This window comes from Lolium rigidum, chromosome 6 (assembly GCF_022539505.1).
Source record: "Lolium rigidum isolate FL_2022 chromosome 6, APGP_CSIRO_Lrig_0.1, whole genome shotgun sequence".
In the NCBI taxonomy this organism is placed as follows: domain Eukaryota; kingdom Viridiplantae; phylum Streptophyta; class Magnoliopsida; order Poales; family Poaceae; genus Lolium; species Lolium rigidum.
In genome coordinates, this window is record NC_061513.1 from 214,153,711 (window position 1) to 214,181,429 (window position 27,719).

Consider the following 27,719-nt stretch of genomic DNA (forward strand, 5'->3'; position numbering starts at 1 on the left):
CTTGGATTTAGGTACCCATTTTTCAATGGGTCCTCTTTTGTTAGCAACAAGGGTCTTTGGAACCCAAATAGACCAAGCAACATAACCATCATATGGGCCAACATATTTAGCATAAACATCACCATAATAATCTTTAAAGAGAACATAGTGAGGGTTATCTATTCCCGCACCATCATCATTAATGGTGTTGCCCTTTCGGGTTTCACCATTAGCTTTCTCATGTGCGGGCTTGGTCTTTTTCTTGTTTGCCTTTTTAGCCTTGGTATTATAACCAAGTCCCTCCTTCCCATTGTTTGACCTTTGCTTACTCAAAAGATCATCCAAGGAAAGTTTACTTTGGAGAGAGGAGGCCTTAGCAAGTTCATCCTTCAACCTAGCATTTTCCTCAATAATATTTGCATGATCACATGAAGGAGTAGAGGTACTAGGTATGTCATATGAAGCTAGCCTAATTTGAAGTTGCTCATAAGACTCGGAGAGGAGAGAGTATTCACTCTTCAAGGCTTTGTGAGCCTTGTCTAGTTCATCTAGATCCTTCACAAGTTTCTCATGATCAACACCAAATTTGGCCTTTTCCTTTATAAGCACTTTAGTCTTAGCTCTAGCAAGATCTCTAGCTTTAGTGAGCTTGTTAAGTTTATCTTGAGGTTCTTCAAGACTTTCTAGCTTCTCTTCAAGAGATGCTATAGTTTCTTGACATTCCTCAAGAGCATTTTTAAGAGCATGTATTTCTAGAGAGTCTTCTCTCTCTATTTGGCACTTTTTCTCAAGAGTATCATTTAGTTGAGCCATACGAACCATGAGACTTGAAACATGCTTCTTAGTGTTACCTTGTAGGTTACTAATGAAATCATCAAACTCTAGCATTTCTTGTTTCACTTTTAGACTAGCGGGATCAACCCCTAGATCATTAGCAATGTTAGGCATAGAGGGGTTAGGAGATGATACCTCGGAAGATTTAGCCATGAGGCAACTTTCTTCCTCCACATGAATGACCTCATTGAGAGATTCACTTGTTGATGAAGAGTTAGTAGCGAGGGAGGCAAGGGCAACCAATCCATTTGAGGTTGCATCTTCTTCATCATCAACATCTTCATCTCCGGAGGTATACTCTTCTTGAGTTGATAGCACAATAGATGTGTCCAAGGTGGACCTTGCCATGAAGCAATGTGCATTCTTGCGTTGAGGGTTCTCATTGGGTGAATCAAAGAGAGATGAAGAGGGAATGTTGGTGGTGACAATGGCGGCCACTTCTCTTGAGCTTTCCTCTTCATCATCACTAGCACTTGCAATCTCATCGGAAGAGTATTCTTCATTAGCCACTAGCACAATCCTTGAGGGCCTCTTGCCCTTCTTGTTCTTGTTATAGAATTTCTTGTTGGGGGGCTTTGAATATTTGCCCTTTGAGTCTTTGCTCTTGTCCTTGGGGATGAGCCTTCCACCATTAGTCTCCCTATTCTCATAGGGACATTCGGCAATGAAATGGCGCTTGTCATTGCAATTGTAGCAAGATCTTGTTCTTGGGCCCGAGCTTGAGGGACCCCTTGAGTTGTTTCTCTTGATGTTGTCCTCCTTGGACTTGGAAGGATCAATCCAAAAGGTGTTTGCATGGAATGCCATGTGGTCATGGTAGTGGTGTTCCAAGTCTTCCGGATAGGTCATGCTCCAAGATGCCCTATAAGATTCTTGAGGAATCACTTCTTGCACGGGGTTGACCACCAAGGCAAGGTTGGACCCTTTTGTCATCCCAATGGCACGATTGCGGGAATCACGAGAGTTTTGCTCAAGCACCTTGAGAGCTTGCATCTCGTGCACGGCTTGTTGAGAGGTGAGAGAGGCATAGCATTCTCTTCCGACAAGAGTCTTGACATCAATAGGCTCGAACGGCATCATGCACTCAATGTACTTCTCCTTGATCCAAGAGTCATTAATGTGAGAGGCACCAACACGGAAGGCGTCGGCAACGGTGAGAAGTCTTCCATACATGTCTTCATGATCTTCATCCGGAAGCCTCATGAATCCTTCGGCTTTATTCCGAAGAGCATTATACTTGTTCCTTCTTGTGCTCTCGCTTCCAATGCAACCCGCGGCCAAAGCATCCCAAGCATCCTTGGCGGTGGTGAAATGCCGAACACGAGACAACTCCTTTGTCCCCACGGCGGTTTGAATCATGTGCAAGGCGGTGTTGTTGAGTTGACTATCAACCGCTTCTCTTCTAGTCAACTTCTTGGGGTTGTAAGGATTGAAGCCTTCCTCGATTATTCTCCAAAGTTCATTGGAGGCACTGCGAACATGAGAGCTAAACTCAAATTGCCAAGTATCGTAATCATTAACGGAAAACTTAGGTGGGTCGCCCCGGATGTTTATATGAGGATGGGGAACCGGTATATCGGGTGATTGGAAAGGTGGAGCTACTCGATTGTAGCTCTCACTCCCACTAGTTCCCTTGGGAGATGCAATGGGGGGTTTGATAGTGTTTAAGTTATCACCATTCATGGGTGCGGTAGCGGAGGGTAATACCGAAGTATCACCCTCTACAACCGCATCCGTGATATTAACCTCTATGGTGGGAGCCACGGGACGGGGAGGGGTCAAAAGCTCGGAAATCATTTTTCTCATGCTTTCCGTTTGAGCATCCATGTATGACTTCAACGAATTGATATCATCCATGGTGACCGGCCTAGTCTCCCCTTCCAATGGTCCATCCTCCAGCATACTCTTAGGCGGTTAAGCTCGAAATAAGAGCCGAGGCTCTGATACCAATTGAAAGGATCGTATGCCGCACCTAGAGGGGGGGGGGTGAATAGGTGCTAACCAATTTTTAGTTCTTTTTCAATTTAGGCTTGACACAAAAGGTAAATTCTCTAGATATGCAACTAAGTGAATTTACCTATATGACAAGGCTAACAACTAAGCAAGATATAGCTAAGCAATATAGAGATAGAATATGATAGAGGTAACCGAGAATGGAGCACGCGATGACACGGAGATGATTCCCGTAGTTCCCTTCCTTTGCAAGAAGGTACGTCTACGTTTGGAGGAGTGTGGTTGCTACGAAAGCCAAACCAACAGCCACGAAGGCTTCACTCGGATCTCCGGTGAGCAACGCCACGAAGGCCTAGCCCACTTCCACTAAGGGATTTCCTCGAGGCGGAAACCGGGCCTTTACAAGGTTCTTGGGGCACATATCCACAACCAAATTGGAGGCTCCCAAATCTGTTACAACACAACAATCAACAACAATACATCAACACAAATCAACTAGGGAACCAAATAGGAACACTAGCATGAGATCCCTCAAACAAGAGAGGGGGAAATGAAGAACGCTTCGGTGAGGATGTAGATCGGTGTCTTCTCCTTCGAATCTCCAAAGATCAAGAGCTTTGGTTGGGGGAGGAAGGAGATCTTGCAAATCTTGAGTTTCTTGAGGTGGCTCTAATGGAGGTGGCTTGGCAGATTTCTTGTGTAATGATTGAGCAAGCAACCAAGGTAGAAGAAGGGGGGTATTTATACCCTCTCACAAAAATGAGCCGTTGCAGCATCCGGGGGGCCGGATATTCCGGCCTAAGTAAGGGCCGGATAATCCGCCCCCCCCCCCCCGGATAATCTGGCCTTCGGAACAAAACTGTGACTTTATCCGGCCAAAAGTCCGGCCCTATGCCAGACTTGTTTTTCTTCCAGTCCTTAGCCAAATTCGAGGGGGCCGGATATTTCCAAAATATCCGGCCCGGATATTCCGGCCCTGGTACAATACCGGGACAATATCCGGGCAAAAATCCGGCCCCTATATCTATGCTGCTTTTCCTCGAAGACTTAGCCAAAATCAGGGGGCCGGATATTTCAACAATATCCGGCCCGGATTATCCGGCCTGGCCAACTTTTTCTGATTTCTTTTGACAGACGACCATATCCAACACACATGAATAAATATCTATGTAATCCCTGTACCACTTAAACAAACATTAGTGTATCACATATATTGACATCAAACACACAAAACATAATGTGAGAGATGTTCTTTCAGCAGCAGAGGGACCCCCCCCCCCCCCCCGCCACGCCACCGGGGCTTTGCCCGACGGTGCCACCGGCAGCGGCGGCGGGAGAAGGGGGTGCGGTGGGGGCTAGGGTTGGGGGTCGTGCGGGAGGGCTGTTTATCCTAGTGATACCCATCAAAACTTGATTTGAAGTTTTTTCACAGTAATTCGGAGAACGAGGCGTGGTTTCCTGCTCTTCTCTGCTTCTAGATTTATACATTAAGTATATTTTGATGTTTTTTTTGTATTTTTACATGCATCGGGATCAAAAAAAATATGATCTTTATAGCATTGTCCAGATGAATGACTCACTTTTAAGTGTTAGAAGTCATTTGGACTTTCTTTTCACGCTTGTGTTGCAAGTTGGTTCCATTAGTGAGACAAGTGCAGTAGGACAAGAAGCATATATTCTATTCTGTTCTATGTTAGACAGGGCAGCTTTTCGTGGTTCTCAAGTATGCAAGAGGAAGTTACTGAACATCAAACTAAGATTTCATCACGGTTAATGAGGGGCATGATGATTACACGAAAAAAAATGCTTTGTGAAGAGACTAGATTACCTAGATCAGAATGCATGGTTAGGCCATTAGCTAGGCTTTAAGTTCAGAGTTAGTATGTGAGTTGTGAGAGAAAGAAAGATCCACTTCATAATGTACTTGCTGCCAGGGAGTATTTATGATATCTTTCTCTATGTAAGCGCTGTTGTAAGACTGTTTATAGTGGGAATAATTTAGGTAGTAACATCACACATTTTAAGGTATTTGATGACATGGCATAGCAATAAATGAAAAAAAGAGGGAGGTGGTAACTAGATATGTTACCATAATATCACACACCCCAAGATAAAATGAGTCTACAAACTAATAAATAAGACTTTGCATGATACCACCTCTAAGTTAGTTTCCACTATGAAGGTAGTAACATGTACTAGTAACTTATGCATGACACCACCTTATGTTACTCCCCACTATGAGCAGTCTAAGTAGCGGTAGGGAAAGTGAATAACATCATGCTACCATTTGTTCATTAAGAAATTTCAATATGAACAGTATGATGGGGTGGCAGTTCAAAACAACAGAATGGTGAGTCACATTATGCATGACAGACCATGGTCACAGAACAGAATGGTGAGCACCATAAATTCCTTGTAAGTCAAAAGTTCCCTCAACACACTCCAATAATCTCCAAACCACTTGATGTGGTGATTAACTGAACAAGCACTAACTGGGAGTTTGGTAGCAGAACAAGACTCCAAAGATGCTGCTAGCTACACCCCCTCCGTCCTGATATGAGATTTATTTTCGGGTCACCAGGCACCATCCAGCTTAGTCCGGAAATTTGCAGCTAGGACTCCTGAAGTGAAGCCTTGATGAGCTTCTCCGTGAGTTCTTTAGGAAGCCCCATTACACTATCCATTGTACCGACCTACACAGGTTGCAATGTTGAGATGCAGTTGACAACTTTCGCAGACATAGAAATATATGGTCCAACCTAGAGCCAGATCATGTAAAGGATGCGACTCACAATGGATTCCACGAGGGGCGAAGTCAGCGGATGCTCCACTAGAAGGCCACCAGCTACGTAGAAGACACTGCCCTCCTCAATCTGAGACATACACGAGTGCAAAGTTTCATTGAGAAATCAGATGATTGGAAGAGTGCAGCATGTTCCATAACGTACACTTCGTTTCTTGAGAAACCGGGAAGGAGCACTGCACAACATGCCAAATTTGAACTGGTGGGTGTGTTTTGTTGACTTACCAGGCTATCAATTACTTCATCGGGTATCTTGTGGAAGTAAACCTGCTCAGGAACAATTATAGTGGAAAGTGTGAGGACTCAAGATGATGAGAACATGGGATTATATTTATAACTGGATTCTGCATATTCATTAGGATCCATTAGATGTTGTGTGCCAGTGGTAAACAGGGTTATCTGAGAAAGCACCTAATTTCTGATTGGAATCTACAAAGGTAATATACTACTTCTGTGCTCAGCCATGATACAGTAAATCTAAATGCTAAATATCAAATTAGTCTCGAAGCTTCAAGATGGATTTCAACTTTATAGAAGAGCACAAGAGCACCTGATCATTAGGAGAATTGGCCCATCAATTTTTGAAAGTTTAAAGCTATCCTCATACAGGTTGTGGTCAGCTGGTCATGTTAGCACTGCATGTTAGGTCACTCCGTCACTGTCATTTCATCAATTTAAGGGGACTGAAAGCGGGACCATATTTTAACAGTAAGCTAGAATTACACCAAATCATGTTACTGAAAAACTGATGTGAATTAAAAATCCAGAATTCATGGTTTAGGTACTCATTCATGCATGAAACATCAGAGGAATAACATTTGAAAAAGAAAACATCAGGGGAATCTGGCTATTACTTCAGATTTATCCCATCCTTCCATTCTAACACAACTTTTCATATTTGTAACAAGAACAGATCCAATTGTTGAAGCATGGCTTTGGGAGTAACCTGTAAGCAGTACATGGTTAAACGGACAAGTATAACATGCCATCTAAGTAATTTGAGATCACACACAATACTTGAAGACAAACCTTGGATGAATTTACGTGCCCCTTCTGAAGTGGTAGGTTTTTTGCGAATAACTCCATCATGGATCACAACCTACATCAAAAAAAAAAAAAAATTAAAACAAGGCGGAAGGGGGTAAATAAGCACTGACATGTATGCATACACACGGTAGGTGCAGCGGCATGCAACACAAAGGGTATATATATTCTTCCACTGTTTTGAGAAAATAAATTAATATTCAACTATGAATGCTACCATTTTAATCACGGATGCCATAACGTGTCTACAAAAACTAGTTTGTCTCTCCAATTTTAACCAAAGTAATTAGTCATTAGCAAGAAAAAAATTGGATACTAAACAAAAGACCTAGATGTGTCCTAGTGTTATGTGGTTGCTAGGGTTTGGGAGGGAGAGAGAGGGCTGCGAGGGCGCGAGAAGGCCGGACGGGGGCCTTTTGCCCACGGCCGGGCAAAAGGGAAGGGATTTCCTTCTTAATTCTTGCTTGATTAGATTGATACGTCTCCTCTCCTTATATAGAGAGGTTTACTTGACCCCTAAGAAAGCGATCCTTATCCCTAATTAACCCTAAGACTAATGGGCTATAGCGCCAGCCCAAGCCCATTACGTACTCTAACACCTGGATTATAATTATCTAAATTCCATAACCAAAGACCCAAACATAATGAAATCACATATGAACCTAACTGCTATTCTTGTCTGTGTAATATCTGGATTATCTGTGGGAAATATATGCAAACGCCCAATTTTGTGCCTCTTGGCATGGATTATTATCTGATCACTCCCAGAACATTTAATATCCAATGCCGAAATACAACAGACATGTTGGATTATTGGTGATACTAGCAGAGACTGGCGCGGCGGCACGCCGCACCTTTCTTGTAGACATGAGCATGAATAAAAAGTATTTATGTTGCAAGCTAGAGTGGTCCTGTTCCCATGTGTAGCGTAGCGTGTGAATATATTCATAAGTGTCAACTCTGTTTTCATTGAATAGAGAAAAGTCAGGCTCTGTTCGGCGCTCGTATTTTACATCAGGCTCCTATAAACTCAACCTCTATTTCTTATTCTGCTAACGGTTGGCTTTGGCTTCGTCCAATTACTAACTACACAAAAATCAATGTTGATGCCCCGTTTATTGAGTCGACATGGGAGGCGAACAATGCCCTGGCGGCTCCTGATCATAGCGGCAGCGTCCAATTCTCTCCTCGACATCTTGTTGAACGGTGCGATGGTGTGTTGATGCTGAAGAATAAGCCCAAGCCCGCCTTGATGACGTCAAACTTGCTGTTACCTGGGTACAGAAACCAGTAATTATTGGAAGTGCCAAACTGCGAACTCTTTAAGTGCAAAGCCGTTCTGTAGACACTGCACTATCTACAACTTTATTACATAGGGTAGAAAAGCTTTGCGATTTTATAGTTTCCAGAGAGTGGAGAGAGATTGCAATAGTGTGGCTAACGGCCGGGCTCCAGATTAGTTAAGAACAAATGTAACCGTTGGCCTGTGGATGCATGAGGAACCAGTCGCAATAGGCCATGTAGTTCTTTGTGACTGTATGAACATTCTCATATGAATTAATACAATCTCTTTTCCCCCAAAAAAGTTCGAATAATGTATTTATAGTATACCCAAATGATAAGAATAGACCATCACACCAATCAATCTAAACCATGAATTGCCATTACTATGTAGATTTTTCTATATATAGATCAGGAAACTGTACCAAGAACAAAATAGCTCCAATCATAACAGATTTTCTTTATTGACATATGGCAAGAACAAAGTAGCTCCAGTCAAAACAACTCCAAGTAAGAATAAGAATCGGAACAAAGAATCAACAAATATCTTCGATACTATTTTATTAAAAATGGAAAGCAAAATAAACATGTGTATCTAGTTGTTCATATAAAAATATACATGCGTATCTTGTTGGACATATAAAGTCCATGCAAATCTGATAAGCTCAATAACGATGAGTGATGACTATGGTAGGAGCAAGGAGAAGAAGTAATACCTTTCAAGAGAAACCTTCGGCTCGGATTAAAGTGTCTTGGAAGGGCATTCAACAACTCCTCCACGCCATGGATGCAAATTGACAGTAGTGAGTCAAGATACATACCACGAACCATTGAGATAAATTAGCATAATGTACATAATAGTAAATTACCGGTTGATTATCATCAGCAAACTATCCCCAATGATAGTGGCAGCATTTACAAAATCCAACACTTAAGGGAATTAATTTGAGAACAATGCAGAACAGTTAAGCGAAAGCAAGAAGCCAACATGTATGTCAAAGTGTACCAAACAGTACCCAAATACATCGACTTGCCTCCAACAAATCCTTTTCAAGCCTGGTTACATAAAAATAGGCGCGACAACAAAAACTATCACGAACACACAAGAATAAATTAGCTCATAGTGGACTGTAAGAAAATGCTTTAATCAAAAGAGTAATTATCAAGCATAATTTTACCAAACCCAGTTGAACCAATGATTACATAAAAAACGCATAAATACAATCGATCCCTTATGTAAGATTAAGCCCTCACCTAAATGCACAAGAAGAATTGGCATGAAACCTCCAGTTTGAAACATGCATCATGATGTTCATAATAATCCTATATATGCATATACAAATCTCACCCACATAAAACGTGACCATACATGAAAGCCATAGGATTATATGTTGGCAAGAATAATTGTGAAAAACACTATAAAGTCCTCCTGTATTAAATGCACCCAAGTAAACGGTTAATCCAAAAAATTCCTTCAGAGAAAGTATGCCATGATTACCTAAAAGATTCAGAGAACAATATGAAATTTGCAAGCAGACCCAGAAACAAAGTTTACTTCCGTGCTCCCACACATTTATTTACTGGAAATTATTCAAAATGCACCTCTCGTTAACATGAGAACTCAGGACTCAGGAAAATCAATGTTTAATAAGCATATCTGCCGACCTATAAGCCATAAACATAATATCTGGCATTACAGGACTAATTAAGCAACTCAAATGCTTTAAATAAGAAGCTCTAAAAACCAATAAACCATGAGTTCAATATTTTGAGGATATAAATTCCAGGAGAACGGAGCTTTATGGTGAAGCCACCCTTGACGGTATGAAAGCAAGATAAATATATCTAATTTGAACATACAAAAGAGGAGAGAAAAGCAAATACGTCAATCATCAATCTATGAGGGAAAAAAGATCCTATCAGCAGAGCCATACCAAAGAGAACAAGAAGAGAAGGGTGAGCAAATTGGAGTGGGCCAAGGAGCACAACAGGCTCGCCGGATGACCCTCTCAGTGCCTCCCTTGCCGTGTCCTGGTCTGCCCGAACTTCTCCGCTACCTCCTTTGTGTCCCCTCCCTTTCCGCTTGTCGTCCCTGCACACACAAATCAAATTAAATGGGTGAGCATCACCATTCGAACTCCGTGAGCGCTCGACCACATGACGAACAAAAAAGAGACACCGTGGCATGAGCGCCAAATTACCGGAGGTGGCAAGCTAGGCGGTCTCCGGAGCAGACTTGACGGTGTGACCATCCTTGCTCGCGGACTCCTCCTTGTGGACATCGCCAACCCTCCCAGGTTGTCCAGGCCAAGCCCTCGGAGATCTTGTGGTCGACCCACCCTGTCCACGACTATCCCTCCCTGCATGCACATCTCAGCGATGACGTCATCCTACGAAGAGCAACACAAGGTGAGAGAGAGAGAGAGAGAGAGAGAGAGAGAGAGAGAGAGAGAGAGAGCAGCAGCAGCAGCCGGCCACCTGTGTGCCTTGCATCCACTCATTTGAAAGCATGATAATTGCTGAAGGGACTAATGCACAAGGCCTGGTACTTTCTTCTGCTTACTGTAAAGCTAATGCCAGAAATATGAAATGCTCTCACCTAAACAGAATAAACATGATGCATCAAATATGAAAGCAGGCATGTCATCCTATGGGTTTTTAAAGACTTCGCGGAGGCTAATTAGCAATTAATAATTATGCATAGTGATAAAGCAGGCAAGCTCCTAGTACCGAGCATGTAGTTTCACTAAGTCTACCAAAAAAAAAAGGCCAGAAGGGTTATATGGTTATAAAGAGCTTTGGTACGCATCATCTGAATTACTATTCAATTATAGCTACACTGGAAAATTAAAACCTGCAAACCATGAAGATAAAATAGATATGACTCAATATGCTTTCACTATCATCTTCATCTTGGGTGGAGAAATTTTATAAGTTAAATAAGTTATCTGAGTAGAGTAGAAGCACAGTATCTTTCATGAAGACCACGGGCATGAACATATTCTTACATTTGTACTTCTGCTTTCTGATGTTTTAGACCAAGGATTTTTTTAGATGAGCACATATGTATAGACAACAATTATCTTTTTTTAATCATGCATCTCAACGTGTGCGCCGAAGAAAAAATAGTAAGATATTGATGAAAGAACTTAACCCCAACATAATAGTTGTTTAGTATCAATAAAAAGAATAGTAAGTTGACTCAATTCCATAACTATAAAGTGAACGATATACGTCCTCCTAAGAAAAATATGAAGGCAAAAAGTTACCTGAAAATATATAGATTGAATAGGTAAATACATAAGTCAATGAATATTTATCAAGCGTAGTTTGCGAAAGAAGAAAAACTGAAGAGTAACAAATCAAAGTTAACAGAAGCATCTTACTCGTTTGTACCGTCTTCTCACCAAGTACTTGTTCACATATCTTAGCAGGAGGGAATAGCGATTTTTTGGAATGGAAACCTAAGAAAAATTCATCAATCGGCTATCCTGCAACGCCATACAAACATAGGGAATAATGAGCATAAGACTTCCCTTCGTCCTAGTTAATTTGGAGATACAAATTTGAGCCCTGAGCTTCGAACTGTATTGTGTATAGGGCACCTCACCTATTTTCTTGTTAAGATCTCCATAACTTGTGGAAAGGTATCTTTCTTCTGCAGACATACTTGTACTCAGGTTACCATCCTTTGGCTAGATAATCTCTACATTCAGTGGGATCTGCACATGTGGGAGGGCGTTAACAGAAACACATAAAGATATATATACATATAAATTATTTGTTCTATGCAAATTATTTAGAGCTCAGTGGTTTCTAAGTAAGAAAATTCAAGGGAAATAAAGAACAAATGGCATACACAACATGTTACTTGCAACAACTAACTAAGAAAGTTCAGGAGGTAATTCATAGCTGGGTGTTTTTTGTCAGGAATACATAGCTTTGTTTTATTTGGTTCTAGCAAAAGGTCAAACTACGAAAATTCAGGAGGTAAAGAAAATGGCATGCACTTTATTCTATCAAGGTGTAGCTAATAACATTCAGGAGGTAAGGAAGAAATGGCACGCACAGCTTCGTTCTATAAAGGTACATGTGTCCTTTGACATTAGTAGAAGCATATTCTTTGACGCACTTTCACACAGATAGTTTAATGCTAGTCTGACAGTATACACATGCATTATTCACTGCTTGATATTTCCCTTGTTGCTTTACTGTTAAGAATCAAGATATTGTATTTTCATACTGCAATTGGATGTAGTAAAATACTGCATCCAACAGTCTAAAATTTTCGATCAATGTAAACTATGTTTACCGTTATGGATCTCATGTAGCAAACAAGTATCACCATGTGGAAATACTCACTGTCAGAATACTGATACTAATTACACTCTGAGAAAAAGTTAAGTACATTGATCATGGATATCAGCTTAACTGTATTCACCAGTTAAGGATGGATGGTAATCCGATTGCAGTTTTGATATTAGTTATTCTTTTTAAGAGTATGTTTATTTTTTGCAAGCAGATATTATTTTCCATCAGCGCCTTAAAAAATGAACTTATGTAGATTCACATGACAGTATTTACCAAAACCTTGTGAGGCTTACGTGTTTGCTTTAAACAACCACTGTTCCAACTCCCAGGTCGCTTTTGGTGGCTGCCCAACTTGCAAAAGAGATTTGGGGATCAAGAACTGGTAACTTAGAGATGTATTGTTCCTCTCGTTCAGAGACATCTAAGGAAAAATGACCCTCAGAGAACAGAAAGAAAGGCTTGAATCAAGAAAACTAAGGTCTATACCTTGTTGTTCCGGTACTGCTCCTGTTCTGGTTGCCGGCCCTGTTCCTCCTTCAACACCTGCAATGTGCTGCACAAAATCAGAGAGATCCGTGGAGGGCAGAGAGCGTATGGTAGGACAGAGGCGGCGGTTCAGTCAGTGTCTACCGACGACCTCAGGTAACAGACACCCCACGAATCCAGGCACGGGCTCCTCATGGGCGTGCGCCGGCCGCGGCCGCTCCACCTGCTCCTACATAGAGCACAGGCGGCATAGATAGGGGTACACATGCAGAGAGAGGACAAGGGGCTCGCCTGTGTTGTTGGGGGCACAGAGGAAACCCGATGGTGCTGGAGGGCATGGATGGGAGCTGGTCGGGGAAGATGGAGGTCTACGGCTCGGGGCGGTGACGGTCTATTTGACCGGCATGTTACAGATCTGATTCCCAAAATCTTGGTGTGGGGGATGAACATGCTGGCTATATGGTCAGCTTGGTGCCGCCGGCGACGACCCGACCTCGTATTTCCTCTTCTCTCTCCTTGATCAAAAGGCGACAACCCCTAGGCTCATCTGGGGAAGAATTCATGCCAAGGGATAGGGGTGGAGGCAGAGCAAGGCGAGGCGAGGCTGATTGATACGGGGAGAATCATAGGGGAAGATGAAGCAGGGCGCAGCAGTCGACATGACTTTTCTAGAACAAACAGTGGCAAGAAGAGAGAGTCAAAGCGGTGGCAGACAAAACCTGAAACTGAAAGTGATGCTGGCCTACCAGCAAAACGCAAAAGCCACATAATAAGGGACCATCAAAACGCAAGACCAAATCTCACGCGTGCCAACACTGCCCGAACGCACACGCGCCAGCAGCCGTCCAATCCACAAACAACCTGTAAAATTGGTAGAGAGCACCGAAGCTGCACACAAGCAGAACCCAGCAAAAACAAAATAATCCAAACAACATACGTGTCAGCCCCACGTAAATTCCCAGCAGGTCTCAAAATTATGACAAAAAAGATGTTGGTTCCCGGTTAATATAGTAGTTATTGTCCTTCTAGCACCATATGTGTCCAACTCCTAAACCAAATGGGGATCACTAAAGTCTCTGGGCCATATATCTTTTTTAAAAACGAAGGGAAAAGCTTTGCATTATCTATTAATTAGAAGAAAATGCCGAGATAATTAGCGGAAAACCGGGCAAAAACCATACAACCCCAACGCATGGCCAAGCCCACTCAAGACCCGAGAACAAAGGGCCGAACTCAGAAAGCCTAATAGAAGACGCCAGAACTGCTATGGGAGGAGCAGACATGGGACGCTCCAACGAAGATGAACATGCCAACCCTCCAGGAGAGTTGTGCCACCGCAACGCCAACAACACAATATCAAGAGCAACTGGACCATATATCTTGAAACACCACAAGAATGATTGTGTGCATCAATCGGTGCACAGGCCGGGGGTTAAACTCCTTTTCAAAAAGAAAAAGAAACACCAGAGCAAAAACTGCCGTGGCAGTAGCACTAAATCTTGAAATGCAGTGGTAGCTTAGGCATGTAAGTACTGTTGTGAATGAGCAACTAGTATTCACTCTTGGGCCAAAGGCCAGTACATGTACATGATGCAATATGCAGGGAACCCCTCATACACTAGGAATATACAGTAAAAGGGTCTATACATCACTAACACACCCCCCCCCCCCTCCCTAAACTTATGGTGAATCAGGAACACTGAGTTTGGAGAGGAAGAACTCATGTTGTGCTCTAGTCTGGGCCTTCGTGAAGAAGTCAGCAAGCTGTAGCTCGGAAGGCACATAATGAAGAGCCATAACCTGATCCTGCACAGCCTTACGCATATAGAAGGCATCAACACCGATGTGTTTTGTGAGCTCGTGCTTCACCGGATCACGCGCAATGCTGATGGAACCAGTACTGTCCGATAAGAGCGGAGTCAGAGCGTCAGCAGAAACACCAAAGTCCGCAAGTAACCAGCGTAACCAAGTCACCTCAGCCGTCAAGAGTGCCATCGCTCGCAACTCAGCCTCAACACTCGAACGAGACTGCAACCTGCTTCTTGGTCTTCCAAGCAATGAGAGAGCCACCAAGAAAGACACAAGAGGCGAGAAGAGACTTGCGATCCTCTCGGATCGCTAGCCCAGGTAGCATCTGAGTAGGTCTGGAGCTGTAAGGAGCTGGAGCGAGGAAAGAAAAGCCGACGGGAGATAGTGCCGCGAAGATAGCGAAGGACACGAAGAAGATGACTATAGTGGACACAAATGGGAGCAGCCATGAACTGACTCAGAATGTGGACGGGGTAGGAGATGTCAGGACGTGTGACAGCAAGGTAGACAAGACTCCCAACCAAGTGACGATAGCGAGTCGGGTCCGGAAGAGGATCACCGTCAGTGGAACGGAGGCGGACATTGAGCTCCATAGGAGTCTCGACAACGCGCTCATCACAAAGAGAAGCACGAGTGAGAAGGTCCTGAATATACTTCTCCTGGGAGATATAGAAGCCATCGGAGGTAGAGGAAACCTCAAGCCCAAGAAAGTAGCGGAGAGGACCAAGATCAGTCATGAGAAACTGATCGCGAAGACGGGCCTTAACAAAGGCAATGTACTCAGGGTCGTCGCCTGTGATGATCATGTCATCAACATAAAGGAGAAGGAGAGTCCGACCACGAGAGGATGTGTGGACAAAGAGCGCAGGGTCATGTGCGCTAGGGACGAAACCAGCAGCGGTGACCACACGTTGAAACCAGGCGCGAGGGGCTTGCTTAAGGCCATAGAGAGAGCGCCGGAGACGACAGACCATGCCATCGGGAACAGAGTAGCCAGGAGGTGGCTGCATGTATACCTCCTCACTTAACTCACCGTTAAGAAAAGCATTCCGCACATCAAGCCGAGAGACGGACCGGTGACGAACGTAAGCAACAGCGAAGAAGAGTACGAACAGGTGGTCATGTGAGCCACTCGAGCAAAGGTCTCATCATAGTCACGGCCATGCTCCTGCTGAAAACCGCGAGCGACAAGACGAGCCTTGTAGCGCTCAAGAGAACCATCGGAGCGAGTCTTAATCTTGTAGACCCACTTGCAGGTGATGGGACGAACAGAGGAAGGAGGAGAGACCACATCCCAGGTGCCAGTACGCTCGAGAGCAGAAATCTCCTCAGCCATCGCTAGCTGCCATTCGGGATGAGCAAGAGCGTCCCGATAAGAGGTCGGCTCAGGGACAGCAGAAAGACCGTAGTGAGTGGGAGAATAGCGATCAGGGGGAGGACGAGGACGAGCACGAAGATGATGAGGCGGCTCAGATGGAGAGGGCATCACACCCGAGGTGGAGGGCATGTCAGGAGGAGCGTCATCATCATCACGTGGACGACGGGAGTAGTGAAAAGGGTAAGGAGGAACCACCGTAGGCGAGGAAGGTGACATGGGAGAGGAAGGTGTGGAGGGTGGGGAAGATGGTGAGGGAGGAGAGGGTGGTCTGATGGGCGAAGGAGGAGAAGGTGGTGGTGGTGAGAGAATCGGGGGACCGGAGGCACAGGAGGAGGTGAGTCAGGGAACATGAGAAAAGAGATATCATCTACCGAGAAGGAAGAGGAGGGACGTGGGTAGAAAGGATGGGACTCATCAAAAGTGACATCCCGAGATATGCGCATCCGACGAGCAATAGGATCCCAACACTTATATCCCTTGTGCTCAGGGCTGTAGCCAAGAAAGACACACTCAACAGATTGAGCAGTCAGCTTGGTGCGTTCGCGTGGAGTAAGAAGAACATAGCAAACGCAACCAAAAAGACGAAGGGTCGAGTAATCAGGAGTGTGCCCAGTGAGACGCTCAAGAGGAATACCACCCTGCAAGGCTGTGGAGGGCTGAAGGTTGATGAGATAGGTGGAAATAGACATGGCCTCAGCCCAGAAGTGAGGAGGAAGAGAGGCAGCGATCATCATCGCACGAGCCGTCTCAAGCAGGTGGCGATGCTTGCGCTCAGCCACGCCAATTTGGGCATGGGCGCCAGGGCAGGAGAACTTAGCAAGAGTGCCCTGCTCAGCAAGAAAACCACGCAACAGCTGGGAGATATACTCACCAGTAGAATCAGCTCAAAAGACACGTATAGGCGTGGAAAACTGAGTATGGACCATGGCAGCAAAACTCTTATATATCGAGAGAACCTCGCTACGAGAAGTCATAAAATAGATCCAAGTGTGGCGAGAGAAAGCATCGATAAAAATAACATAGTAGCGTTGGCCCCCCTTTTAAGTAAAGGGAGCCGGACCCCATACATCAGAATGGACCAAATCAAAGGGACGCTGAGATACAGACTCACTAGTGGGATAAGTTAACTAATTCTGTTTACCAAGCCTACATCCCTGACAACCCTGAAGCGAGACATCTCCTGAGACAGGCCCCAGAAGACCTCGACGAAGTAAAGATGACAAGCGAGAACCACAAAGATGACCAAGACGATGATGCCACTGCTGGAAGGAGGCGGTAGTGGAAGCAGCAAGCACACTTGGTGCAGTCGGTGAAGTGGTGGAAGAATGAACATGAAGCCAGGCAAGCTCCCAAAGTCCCTGGGAGTCACGGCACCGAGGGACAGCCCCAACCAGTGCCCGAGTGTGAGTGTCCTGGACAGAACAAGAATCGACATCAAGAATGACCCGACAACCAGAATCAGTAAGTTGAGCAGCGGAAAACAAGTTCATGGTAAGACGGGGAACATGAGAAACATCAGGAACGGAAAAGGAGGGAGCAGAAAGAGTGACACGACCAGCAACAGGAAGAGAAGTACCATCAGCAGTAAGAACACGAACAGGAAGAGGAAGAGGGCGAAGAGAAGAAAGAGAGGAAGAATCAGGAGACATGTGGAAAGAAGCTCCAGAATCCAGAACCCACGAAGATGTACCTGACTGTGTAGAGGAAACAGCCGCGGAGGCAGCAATACCCGTCGAAGCAGAGCCGGAAGAGGCAAGGAGACGCTGAAGTCTCGCTATATCGTGCTCAGTGAAACCGGTGGTGACAGGCTCGGAAGGTGGAGCACGAGGAGGCACATCGCGCTGCTTCTGATAGCAGTCAGACTCAAGGTGACCAGACCTCCGACAGTGTGTGCAGAACCGAGGAGGACGAGGGCGACCCCCACCGCGAAAAGGGCGGTCACCTCCAGAAGTAGCAGGCGCTGGTGTGGGTAGAAGCGGCGGTGCAGGTGCAGTGGGAACTCGAGCAGCAAGAACAGAAGGTGTCCCAAGTAGTCCAGCACCACGCAGACGAGTCTCCTCAGCACGAAGCTCAGTCAATACCTCTGAGATAGGAACACGGCCCCGAGCAAACAACTGAGCACGACGGGGCTCAAACTGCGGACGAAGTCGAGACAGAACTCATGGATCCTCTAGAAGTCCATATCCGAACGTCATCGTCCGGCAACACCGGCAAGTACCACGGACAACAACTGCGAAGGGAGTCAAGCCGGCGCCGGATGGCCGCACTGCGGGTGTAGAACTCATCAACAGTAAAGTCACCCTGCTGAAGATCATGCTCCTGGCGCAACACAGACAAGTACAGAGAATCCCCAGAAGGCTGATAGCGCTGACGAAGGTGAGGACCACATCTCAGCAACAGTAGCAAGCTCATAAACTCAGAAGCAAACTGTGGCTGAACAGCAGCAGCTCTAGCATCCTCATCACACCACTGAGTAAAAGTAGCAAGACTATCGCGATAGGAGCCAAGAGCCTCTGAATAGGCAAGTACCTGCTCCTCATATGCCTCATCAGCAGCAGTCTTGGCAGACTTGGCTGCGTCCCGATCAGCCTGAGTAGCATCCTCAGCAAGGGCCTGTGGCACGGATGGCGGGGTAGGAGACACAGGAGCAGTGGGGTGTGGCGGACAAGAGACCTCGCCAGTAAGAACACCCCACAGCCGAAGACCACGCATATGAATGCGCATAAAGTCAGCAAACTCCCCATAGTTGGACACCGAGGAATACTGACATAGCCAGACGCGGAGGACGCCATGATCGGGGCCGGGGCAGCAGCGGCCGGATCGGGGCCTGCAACAGCCGGATCGGGGCCTGCACCGGCCGGATCAAGGCCTGCAGCGGCCGGATCGGGGAAGCAGCCAGTCTGCCGGAGACGGGGCAGCTGCGGCCAGATCGGGGCCTGCAGCGGCCGGATCGGGGCAGCAGCGGCCGGATCGGGGCTGGCAGGGGTGAGGCCAGCCGAAGAAGGTGGCGGCCTGAGCGTGGCCGGCCGGAGATGTTGGAGGAGGAGCTCAATTTGGAGCTCAAATCCGACGAAAATCGATCCCAACTAGAACGGGAGAGGAAGAAGAAGGTGGAGCAGCGCGGGCCGAAAAGATCATCGGCGGCAGCGCGGATCGAGCACGGAGTTGCAGCGTGCAAAGAGCTAAACCTAGAGCTCTGATACCATGTTGTGAATGAGCAACTAGTATTCACTGTAGGGCCAAAGGCCAGTACATGTACATGATGCAATATGCAGGGAACCCCTCATACACTAGAAATATACAGTAAAAGGGTCTATACATCACTAATAACAAGTACAATCAGGCAATAATGGCTCTTTCCAGGTTCACTCCCTGCAGATTCTAGAAATTTATTGTAAAAGTGACTACCATTCTGCTATATCCACATGAAACTAACATCACAGTTGTGACTAAAGAGTACTTTTGAAAGGGCTTGTGAAAAGGAATTTCAGCTACATACTTTGTCAGCAGTGATCAACAAGGTAGTCTCTTGAGATTCAACAATATCTTGCATCATCCCATTTTTCACCATCTTCGTCAATATTGCATTTGCCTACAGCATGGATATAGCATTGTGAACACTACTAACCGAAGCATAACCAGAACTTCAACTGGCACAATTTGACCATTTCTTGTTTTTCTTCGTTAAAAGAAGAAATATAAATGAGGTGCCAAAAAATAACACAAATCCCTTTAAACAGGTAGTAACACATGCTAACCACCCTTGTTCTTGATAAAAGATGGACAAACCTTTCCAAGTGACGACCTGCTACAAATTCGTTTTATCACCATAAATAGTTAATTTAAAACCCTGCTGCGAAGCAAACTTCACTCTTACCTAAATTATGCATTCGTTCTTAAGAACTTTTCTGAAACCCAACCAAAAAAATTATAACAACTTTACAAAGATAACAGGACCTAGTTCTTGAGTAAGAGGAAAAAAGGAATTTACTTTCTCGTGAGCCAAGGCGACCACCAGTTCCTCTGGCTTCTCTATTCTGATCTCCTCGTCAATGTCCGCGCTCTAAATCCCAACCGAGGGGAAACAAGAAAACAAAAGAGATAAATCGCAAGAAAAAGGATAGAGTAAACCTTTCACAGAAAAAAAAGGGGGAATCACGTACAAGCACTGTGAACTGGTAGCCCATCTCGGAAAGAATCTGACGGCGCGACCGCGACGCGGAGCCGAGGATCAGCTTCATCATTCAATAAAACCAAGGTAAACATACAAACCCGGTTAGGGAATGAGATTGACCCAACAGGCGGCGGTGAGGTCGGGGGTGCGTACCCTGAGGCGAAGAGACGGCCATTCTTGAACTCACCGAGACGGAGGAAACAAGGGAGAGGAAGGGAGATGTCAACATTGGAGGATTGACAGAAAAAAAATTGGAGGATTGAGAGGTCTTCTTAACACTTCGGTCCATCTTTTTTCTTCCAAAGACATCACGACGATTTTTTTTTTTTGGCGAAAATTCCACCGATCTATTAATGATCATCAACTCGTACAAAGATATTTAAAAGCAATAAAAATTGTAAATAGATCATTAGACCACCTAACGACGACTAACACTAGCACGAGCCAAAGGCGCGTCGCCATCCTCACCCCTCCATCACCGAAGCCAGGCAAAGCTTGTCATAGTAAAACTTGTTGTACTAGATAGACGGGAAGTCGTCATGCTAAGGCCCCAAAAGACCAGCGCACAAGAGCAGCAATCATCGCCAATGAAAGACGAACCGGATCACGGGAGGTCCGCCGGACACACAACTCCGCGCGCCCTCCGCTGGCGCTAAATGCACCACCGGAGCGAGGATAGGACAGGGAGGACCTTATTCTGACTTCAGGAAGTAGCCGCCGCCTCACCATCCCGAAGAATACACTGAAAACGAACTAAACGAAGAACTGAAACCTTCCCGCCGGTGAGAGGCCACGGTCCGCCACACCTCCAAGGCCCAAGGCCACCGGAGGCGACGCAGACCGGCAGCGTCGCCGGCAAGAGGGACGAAACCCTAGATGGGTTTTAAAGCCGCCTTTTTTGGCACAAAAACAGTAGGAAAAAAACTCCCTACTGTGTTATTTTTCTATTTATATAAATTAATAATATGTACATAGTACAAGATTGAGTTCATAAAGTATCTAGCCAAGAGATTTTGACCGACACTCGCCGCTCGAAAGGCGAAAAAACGCTCTCGCGACCGCGTCGTCCCCCGCGGGCGACGGGGCCGCGCCGCCACTCCCCCTCGTCCAGCTCCCCCCTCCTCCCCTTCTCCTCCGCCGTCGTCGGCGTGCGTCGCCGGGCAAGGCCCGGCGGCGCCGGCGGCGGCGGCCCTCGACTTTCCCTCCTCGGCGCGGCGCCGCGCGGGGTAGGTGCGGCCGGGAGGTGCTCCTCGGCCGGCGGCGGTCCGGCGTGGCGGGGTGAGATCCCCACGTCGGGTGGGAGGAGGGGTGGCGGCGCGGCCGTTGGCGGCGGAGCTGCACGAGCGGCGCCATGGCAGTGGCCGCTCGGCCCGGATCCGGGCCCGGGCGGGGCCCGGAGGGGCACGGCGGTGGCTCTGCTCTTGGCACGCCGGCGGCGCTCCCCGGAGAAAGAGAAGACAGGGCGGCGGTGGGTGGGCGGCGGCGGCACTTCGGCCGGCCAGCCGCAGCGTAGCGGCCGGGGCTTTACGGGCCCTTTGGGTCCGGCCGGGCCAGCTCGGGCTCGGTCTGCCTCGTAGCCTCGTCCGGTCGGCTACCGCGAAAGCGGTGGAGGCAGTTCCCTCCCGCGTGGCTGCGGTGCTGCTACCCCCGTCCCCGATGCATCCCTTTTCTTCGTCTAGGCCTTGCTCCGGTGACCACAGTTAGGCGGCGAGGATGGCTACAAGACCGTGGTGGCGTGTGCGGGTGGGCGGCATGTTAGGTGGAGCACGTCGGAGCTTCTGGGTGGTCGGTTTGGTGGTCGGGAGAAATCCCCGTCGGCATGCTCGACACCGACGCGGTGACGCCTACGGGTGTCACCTTTCCTTCCCGAAGGGCGTCGGGTGTACCTCCTCCCCAATCCCTCCGCATACCGGGGAAACCCTAGGACTAGTCCGGGCAACAGCGGCGTCATCGTCGTCTCCTTGGTGAAGGTGTTGCTTGGTATGCGGTGCCTCGGCGTGCTAGGAGCGTGGTGGTACTTCTCCGGAGGGCGCAGCGGTTGCGGGTCTTCTTCGTTTTCGTCGATCTGCCGGTGTCGGCATTTTTTCTTCTTTCCTTTATTTTTCTTTTCTTTTGGGCTTGGTTGTGCTGCGGCCCCAGCGCGTTCGTTGTATCGGGTCGTTTGCTATATTAATATAGCGGGGCGAAAGCCTATTTCGAGGAGGAGTATCTAGCCAAGATTGCATGCCTTCCTTGAGACTAGGTTTGGCCCGTGCATATTCATTTTTACATAGGCTTTAAATTTGCATACACATCTAGAGCCGCTTCCTGATTGCCTTGGTGTCTTCCTATTTTCTGTACCGGTTCGTTTTCACGCCTTGACATCACGACGATTTAATTAAAAAATTGCCTGAAATGTTATGTCCCGAGTATTATTTTTGTCAAAGTCAAACTTCGTAAAATTTGACCAAATTTATCTAAGAATATATCAACATATATGACATCAAATGTTAATATAATAGTATAATTTATTATGGGTCGATTATGGGTAGATGATAATCTTTGTTTGAGGTTGTAGATGTTAACAATTTATTATAAAGATCCCTTAAATTCTGTTGATGAACAACATATAACTTTGACTATGATTTGCTTATAGTATGTCCATAGAATTTGTATAAATATATATGAACTGAAATAGATTTGTACGAAAAATGCAACAATACCATTTATACATTCCAAAAGCACATAATTTTGTTAGTGGTTAAAGTTGTGCATCAAAAACCGCGCAAAAAATAAAGCGTGGCTACGATAAAAGGGAGTATTTTACAAATACTGACTTATGGACAAAACTAGGGTCACATTGTCCGTGATTACAGGAAAACAAAATCTGGACGGTCCTCCTGCCACACAGTGAACTGAAACCCACCTGCTCTACTAACGAAAACATGGGCTGCCCCTATTGGCATCCCTAGGACGATGACTAAAAATGACATGGGTAAAACTACGACATAAAATGAACAATCCCCTATAGTTCATCACCGTATAGCAGCTCTCAGAAAGAAAAGGAGCAAATAAAGCAACACACACGTTTTAAGATAACCATGCACTATGTTCTTCTGAAAACGTGATAGGCATATCACTTGGTCCATCATACCTTAACATCAAATCGGCATGACCTACGAGTCAGTTACAGGAGAAGGCTCCAAAAGGGATGTTATTACTACCCAGCACACTTAACTAACAAGAAGAATTCAATCGATACAATGGTTCAGTTTATCAAAGGTGGCATGACAAAGCTGACGACGGTAGTTAGCTTTTTCGCCCCATTTGCCAGACAGGATGGGTGCTTAATATGTTAATCGCGAGAAGCCAAGAATGGAGATTTTCCGACATGAGATTTCTGGGTAACCAGCCAGCTTAGTCCGGATATTTGCAGCTAGGACTCCTGAAGGGAATCCTTGATGAGCTTCTCTGTGAGCGCTTTAGGAAGCCCCATTACGCTATCCATTGTACCGACCTGCACAAGGTTGCCATATTGAGATGCAGTTTCACAGACATATAAATACATAGTCCAACCTAAAACCAGAACATGCAAGGATGCAACTCACGATGGATTCCACGAGAGGTGAAGTCAGTGGATGCTCAACTAGGAGGCCACCAGCTACGTAGAAGACATTCCCCTCCTCAATCTGAAACATACACAAGTGAAAAGCTTCAATGAGGAATCAGATCATGGGAGGAGTGCACAAATATTCCAAAATGTACACTTCTTTCTTGAGAAACCGGGAAGGGGCACTACAGAACATGCCAAAATTAAACTGGTGAGTGTGTTTTTCCTGACTTACCAGGCTGTCAATAACTTCATCAGGTATCTTGTGGAAATAAACCTGCTCAAGGAAAATTGTAGTGGAAAGTATGAGGCCAAAAACTCTGCGACGCAGAACTCAAGATGATGCATGGGATCATAACTGGATTCTGCATATTTCACTAGGATTGATTTGATATTTTGTGCCAATGGCACCTTATACTTCCTTTAAGAGCCCAAAGAGTTATCAGAGTGTGCACCTAATTTCTAATGGGGGTCAAAAAGTTAATATACAACTTCTGAACTAAACCATGATACAATGAATCAGTAGCGGAGCTTGCCAGGAAAAGCTGGACGGGCCAACAGGTTTAAGAACACTAAAATGGGCTGTTGTTAGGCTAAATGTACCAATATGTAGACAACAAATCTCTAAAGTTGGGCGGGCCATGGCACAGTTTTGTTTCAACTAAGCTCCGCCCCTGCAATGAATCTAAATGGTAAATATCAAATTGGTCTCAAAACTTAAAGATGAATCTCAACTTTCTGAAAGAGCACAAGAGCATCTGAACATTAAGAATGAATTGGCCCATCAATTGACCTCGGACAGATTGCGCTCATCAGCTCATGTTAGGTCACTTTTATTTTATCAACTTTTGGGGGCTGAAAGTTGAAGCAGATTTTAAAAGGAAGCTAGCATTACACCATGTCATGTTACTGAAAAGCTAATCTGAATTAAAATCCAGAATTCATGGGTTAGGTTGCTCATTCAGGAAAAGATGACGATTTAAATGAAAACTGATACATGTGTCAAAGAATGACTTTGTACTCATTCAGGAATGAAACATCAGAGGAATAACATTTGGAAAAGAAAACATCAGAGGAATCTGGCTATTACTTCAGATTTATCCCATCCTCCCCTTCTACTACCATTCTTCACATCTGTAACAAGCACAGATCCAATTGTTGCAGCATGGCTTTGGGAGTATCCTGTAAGCGGTATGTGGTTAAACGGACAAGTCTAACAAACCATCTAAGTAATTTGAGCTCAAAGACGAAAAGTTGAAAAGACAAACCTTGGATGAATTTACGTGCCTCTTCTGGAGTGGTTGGTTTTTCACGGATAACTCCATCATGGACCACAACCTTCATAATGAAAAAAAAAATTTAAGACAAGGTGCAATGGTGGTGTGGGGAGGGGGTTGGTAAATAAAACTAACATGTATGCATACACATGGTACGGGCATAAGGGAATCAATATTCCACTATTTTCTGAGAACATAAATATTCAGCTATATCGATTTTAATCACTTATTTCATAACATGCCTAGAAACACTAGTTTCTCTCTCCATTTTAACAAAAGCAACTAATAATGAACAAGAAAAATCCAAACAAACCCCTCTCTGTTTATAATTATCTAAATTTCATATCCAATTTCCCTCAAAAATATCATACCCAGAAACCAAAATGTAATTAAACCATGGATGAAAATGACCATGTGACATATCAATACGGTCCAGGAAAATACCACTTTTATGCCTCTTTGCTTGGATCCAAATATTATGCAGACTCTTTCGACCTAACTGCTATCCTTGTCTGCATAATAACTGGATTATACATGGGAAAGTATATGCAAAGACCAATTTATGCCTCTTTACATGGATTATTATCTGAGCACTCTCTGAATATTCATATTGGATGATTGGTGTTATTGGCCTTCTAGCACCATATGTGCCTAACTCCTAAACCAAACAATGGTCAGGAAAATGTCTACTACAAGATAGACTAGACCATATATGCAGAAACACCAGAACCAAAACTGGCAAGGCACTAAATCTTGAAGTACAGTGGTAACATAATCATGTAAGCACACTCAGGCAATGATGACTGTTTCCAGCATTACTCCCTCCAGATTCAAGAAATTCAGTATAAAGTGACTACTACTATTCTTCTATATCCACATGAAACTAGCATGTAGCATCACAATTATGACAAAGACTGCAATTAAAAGGACTAGTGAAAGGGGAATTAAACTACATACTTGATCAGCAGTGATCAACAAGGTAGTCTCTTGAGAGTCAGCAATCTCTTGCATCATCCCATTCTTTGCCATCTTCTCCAATATTGCATCTGCCTACAGCATTGATGTAGCATCGTGTGAACACTAAATAACCGAAGCAAAACGAGAACTTTCACCTGGCACAATTTTACCATATCATGTTTTTTTGTTAAAAGAAATATATAAATTAGTAACACATGCTAAAGACCCTTGTTCTTGATGCAAAGGAGAAACCTTTCCAAGCTCCAACCTGGTATAAATTCGTTTTATCACCATAACTAGTTAATGAGAAACCTAAAAAAACACAGCTCCGAAGCAAACTTCACTCCTGCCCGAGAAATTAGGTATTCGTTCTCTTTAGAACCTTTCTGTCTTTCCAAATCGAAAAAACTAGAACAAATTTACAGAGAAAGCAGAACCAAGTTCTTGGGTGAGAGAAAAGGGGAAATTACTTTCGCGTGAGCCAAGGCGACCACCAGTTCCTCTGGCTTCTCCATTCTGATCTCCTTCTCGTCAATGTCCGCGCTCTAAATCCCAACAGAGGGAAAACAAGAAAATAGAATAGGTAAATCACAAGAAAACAGCCGGAGTAGACCTACTTCGGAAAACAAGGGGGGGAAATCACCTACAAGTAGTGTGAACTGGTATCCCATCTCGGAAAGAATCAGACGACGCGAAGCCGACGAGGAGCCGAGGATCAGCTGCATCGTGAACCAAAACCAAGGAAGCCCGGTTAGGGAGGAATAGGGGGAGGGGCGGCGGCGGCGGTGCGTGCTTTGCTTACTCTGAGAGCCGAAGAGGCGGCCATTGTTGAACTCCCAGACACCAGGAAACAGCGGAGGGGAAAGGACAGGTTTACGGAAAGAAGATTTTTGGGTTTTCTTCCATTTATCTTTTTTTGGGTTTTCTTCCATTTATCGTCGGCACAATAGCCGGAAAACATTCGGGCCAGGCCTTTTGCGGCGCCGCTGAAGCGAACTACCGACGGGCCGGCCCAATCACCTGGAACGCTTAAGCATTTATGTTTCTGAAAAACTAATTTTGCTGATAAGCCCGTGTCCGTTTTTCTTCAAAATATTTATTTATTTCCTTTCAAAATGTACACCGATTTTTTTAAATCCTTAAATCAAATTATGTTCACAAATTTGAAAATATCTTCATAATTTTTTTGTGGATTTCAAAATTTTCAAGATTTTGAAGAAAAAATCATGAATGTATAAGTTTACTGATTCGAAAAATGTTCATGAAAATTCAAAATCATTCCAAATTAAAAATTTATCACGCCTTTAGATGTTCGCTGATTTAAAAAAAATGTTCATGAATTTGAAAAAATGTTTACGGATAAAAAAATCATGAAATCAATAAAATGTTCCAGTTTTTGAAATGTTCACGACTTCAAAATTCGCTAATTTAAAAAATCATGAATTCGAAAAATGTTTCGAATTAAAAAAATTCATGAATTTGAAAAAAAGTTCACGTATTAAAAAAATCATGAACTTGAAAAGATGTTCGCAAATTTAAAATGTTTGTGCATTTAAAAATTATTCTTGAATTAAAAACCAGTTACAAAAATTTAGAATGCTTGTAAATTATTAACACAAAACAAAAAATAAAAAAACGAACAAAAAACAGAGCAAGAAACAAGAGGAAAACCCATAAACAAAGAAAACAAGAGAAAAAACCAGAAGCAAAAAAAATACGAGATTTAAAGAGATGGGAACGAAGAAGTTGACCGGCAGAGAATAACTGTGCGATGCATGGCGCGACTATCCGTCGTCGCAATGAGCGGCATATAAGATTTCGCTACTAGGGATGTCCGACAAGCT

The 27,719-nt window shown here is 44.8% G+C and overlaps 2 protein-coding genes and 1 long non-coding RNA gene across 6 annotated transcripts; all 3 read right to left on the minus strand.

Moving 5' to 3' along the window:
- Positions 1 to 5,252: 5,252 nt before the first annotated feature.
- On the minus strand, positions 5,253 to 20,180 carry LOC124667955 (7-methyl-GTP pyrophosphatase-like). 2 transcript variants are annotated; one of them, XM_047205176.1, is made up of 8 exons: positions 20,042 to 20,180; positions 19,870 to 19,941; positions 19,378 to 19,470; positions 6,599 to 6,668; positions 6,424 to 6,515; positions 5,795 to 5,836; positions 5,559 to 5,639; positions 5,253 to 5,459 (listed from the first exon to the last, which is right to left on the minus strand). In XM_047205176.1, the coding sequence occupies exons 1-8, from the start codon at positions 20,120 to 20,122 to the stop codon at positions 5,379 to 5,381; spliced, it is 612 nt and encodes a 203-aa protein (XP_047061132.1). In that variant the 5' UTR covers positions 20,123 to 20,180; the 3' UTR covers positions 5,253 to 5,378. The 2 variants fall into 2 exon arrangements, with proteins under 2 accessions (XP_047061132.1, XP_047061133.1); XM_047205177.1 differs by lacking the exon at positions 19,378 to 19,470.
- On the minus strand, positions 7,583 to 13,404 carry LOC124667956. Of its 3 annotated transcripts, none has more exons than XR_006991498.1 (8): positions 12,843 to 13,404; positions 12,692 to 12,748; positions 12,499 to 12,556; positions 11,505 to 11,616; positions 11,281 to 11,385; positions 10,096 to 10,254; positions 8,611 to 9,986; positions 7,583 to 7,887 (listed from the first exon to the last, which is right to left on the minus strand). It is a non-coding gene; the product is annotated as an uncharacterized LOC124667956 (long non-coding RNA). The 3 variants fall into 3 exon arrangements; XR_006991499.1 differs by having other exon boundaries at positions 8,611 to 8,668; positions 8,764 to 9,986; positions 12,692 to 13,404; XR_006991497.1 differs by having other exon boundaries at positions 12,692 to 13,404.
- Positions 20,181 to 23,103: 2,923 nt separating the features above from the next.
- On the minus strand, positions 23,104 to 26,772 carry LOC124661478 (7-methyl-GTP pyrophosphatase-like). The gene is made up of 9 exons (XM_047199334.1): positions 26,678 to 26,772; positions 26,523 to 26,594; positions 26,346 to 26,420; positions 25,876 to 25,968; positions 24,910 to 24,979; positions 24,732 to 24,823; positions 23,877 to 23,918; positions 23,640 to 23,720; positions 23,104 to 23,548 (listed from the first exon to the last, which is right to left on the minus strand). Exons 1-9 carry the CDS (start codon positions 26,699 to 26,701, stop codon positions 23,468 to 23,470), a joined length of 630 nt encoding a protein of 209 aa, XP_047055290.1. The 5' UTR covers positions 26,702 to 26,772; the 3' UTR covers positions 23,104 to 23,467.
- Between the last annotated feature and the right edge of the window lie 947 nt (positions 26,773 to 27,719).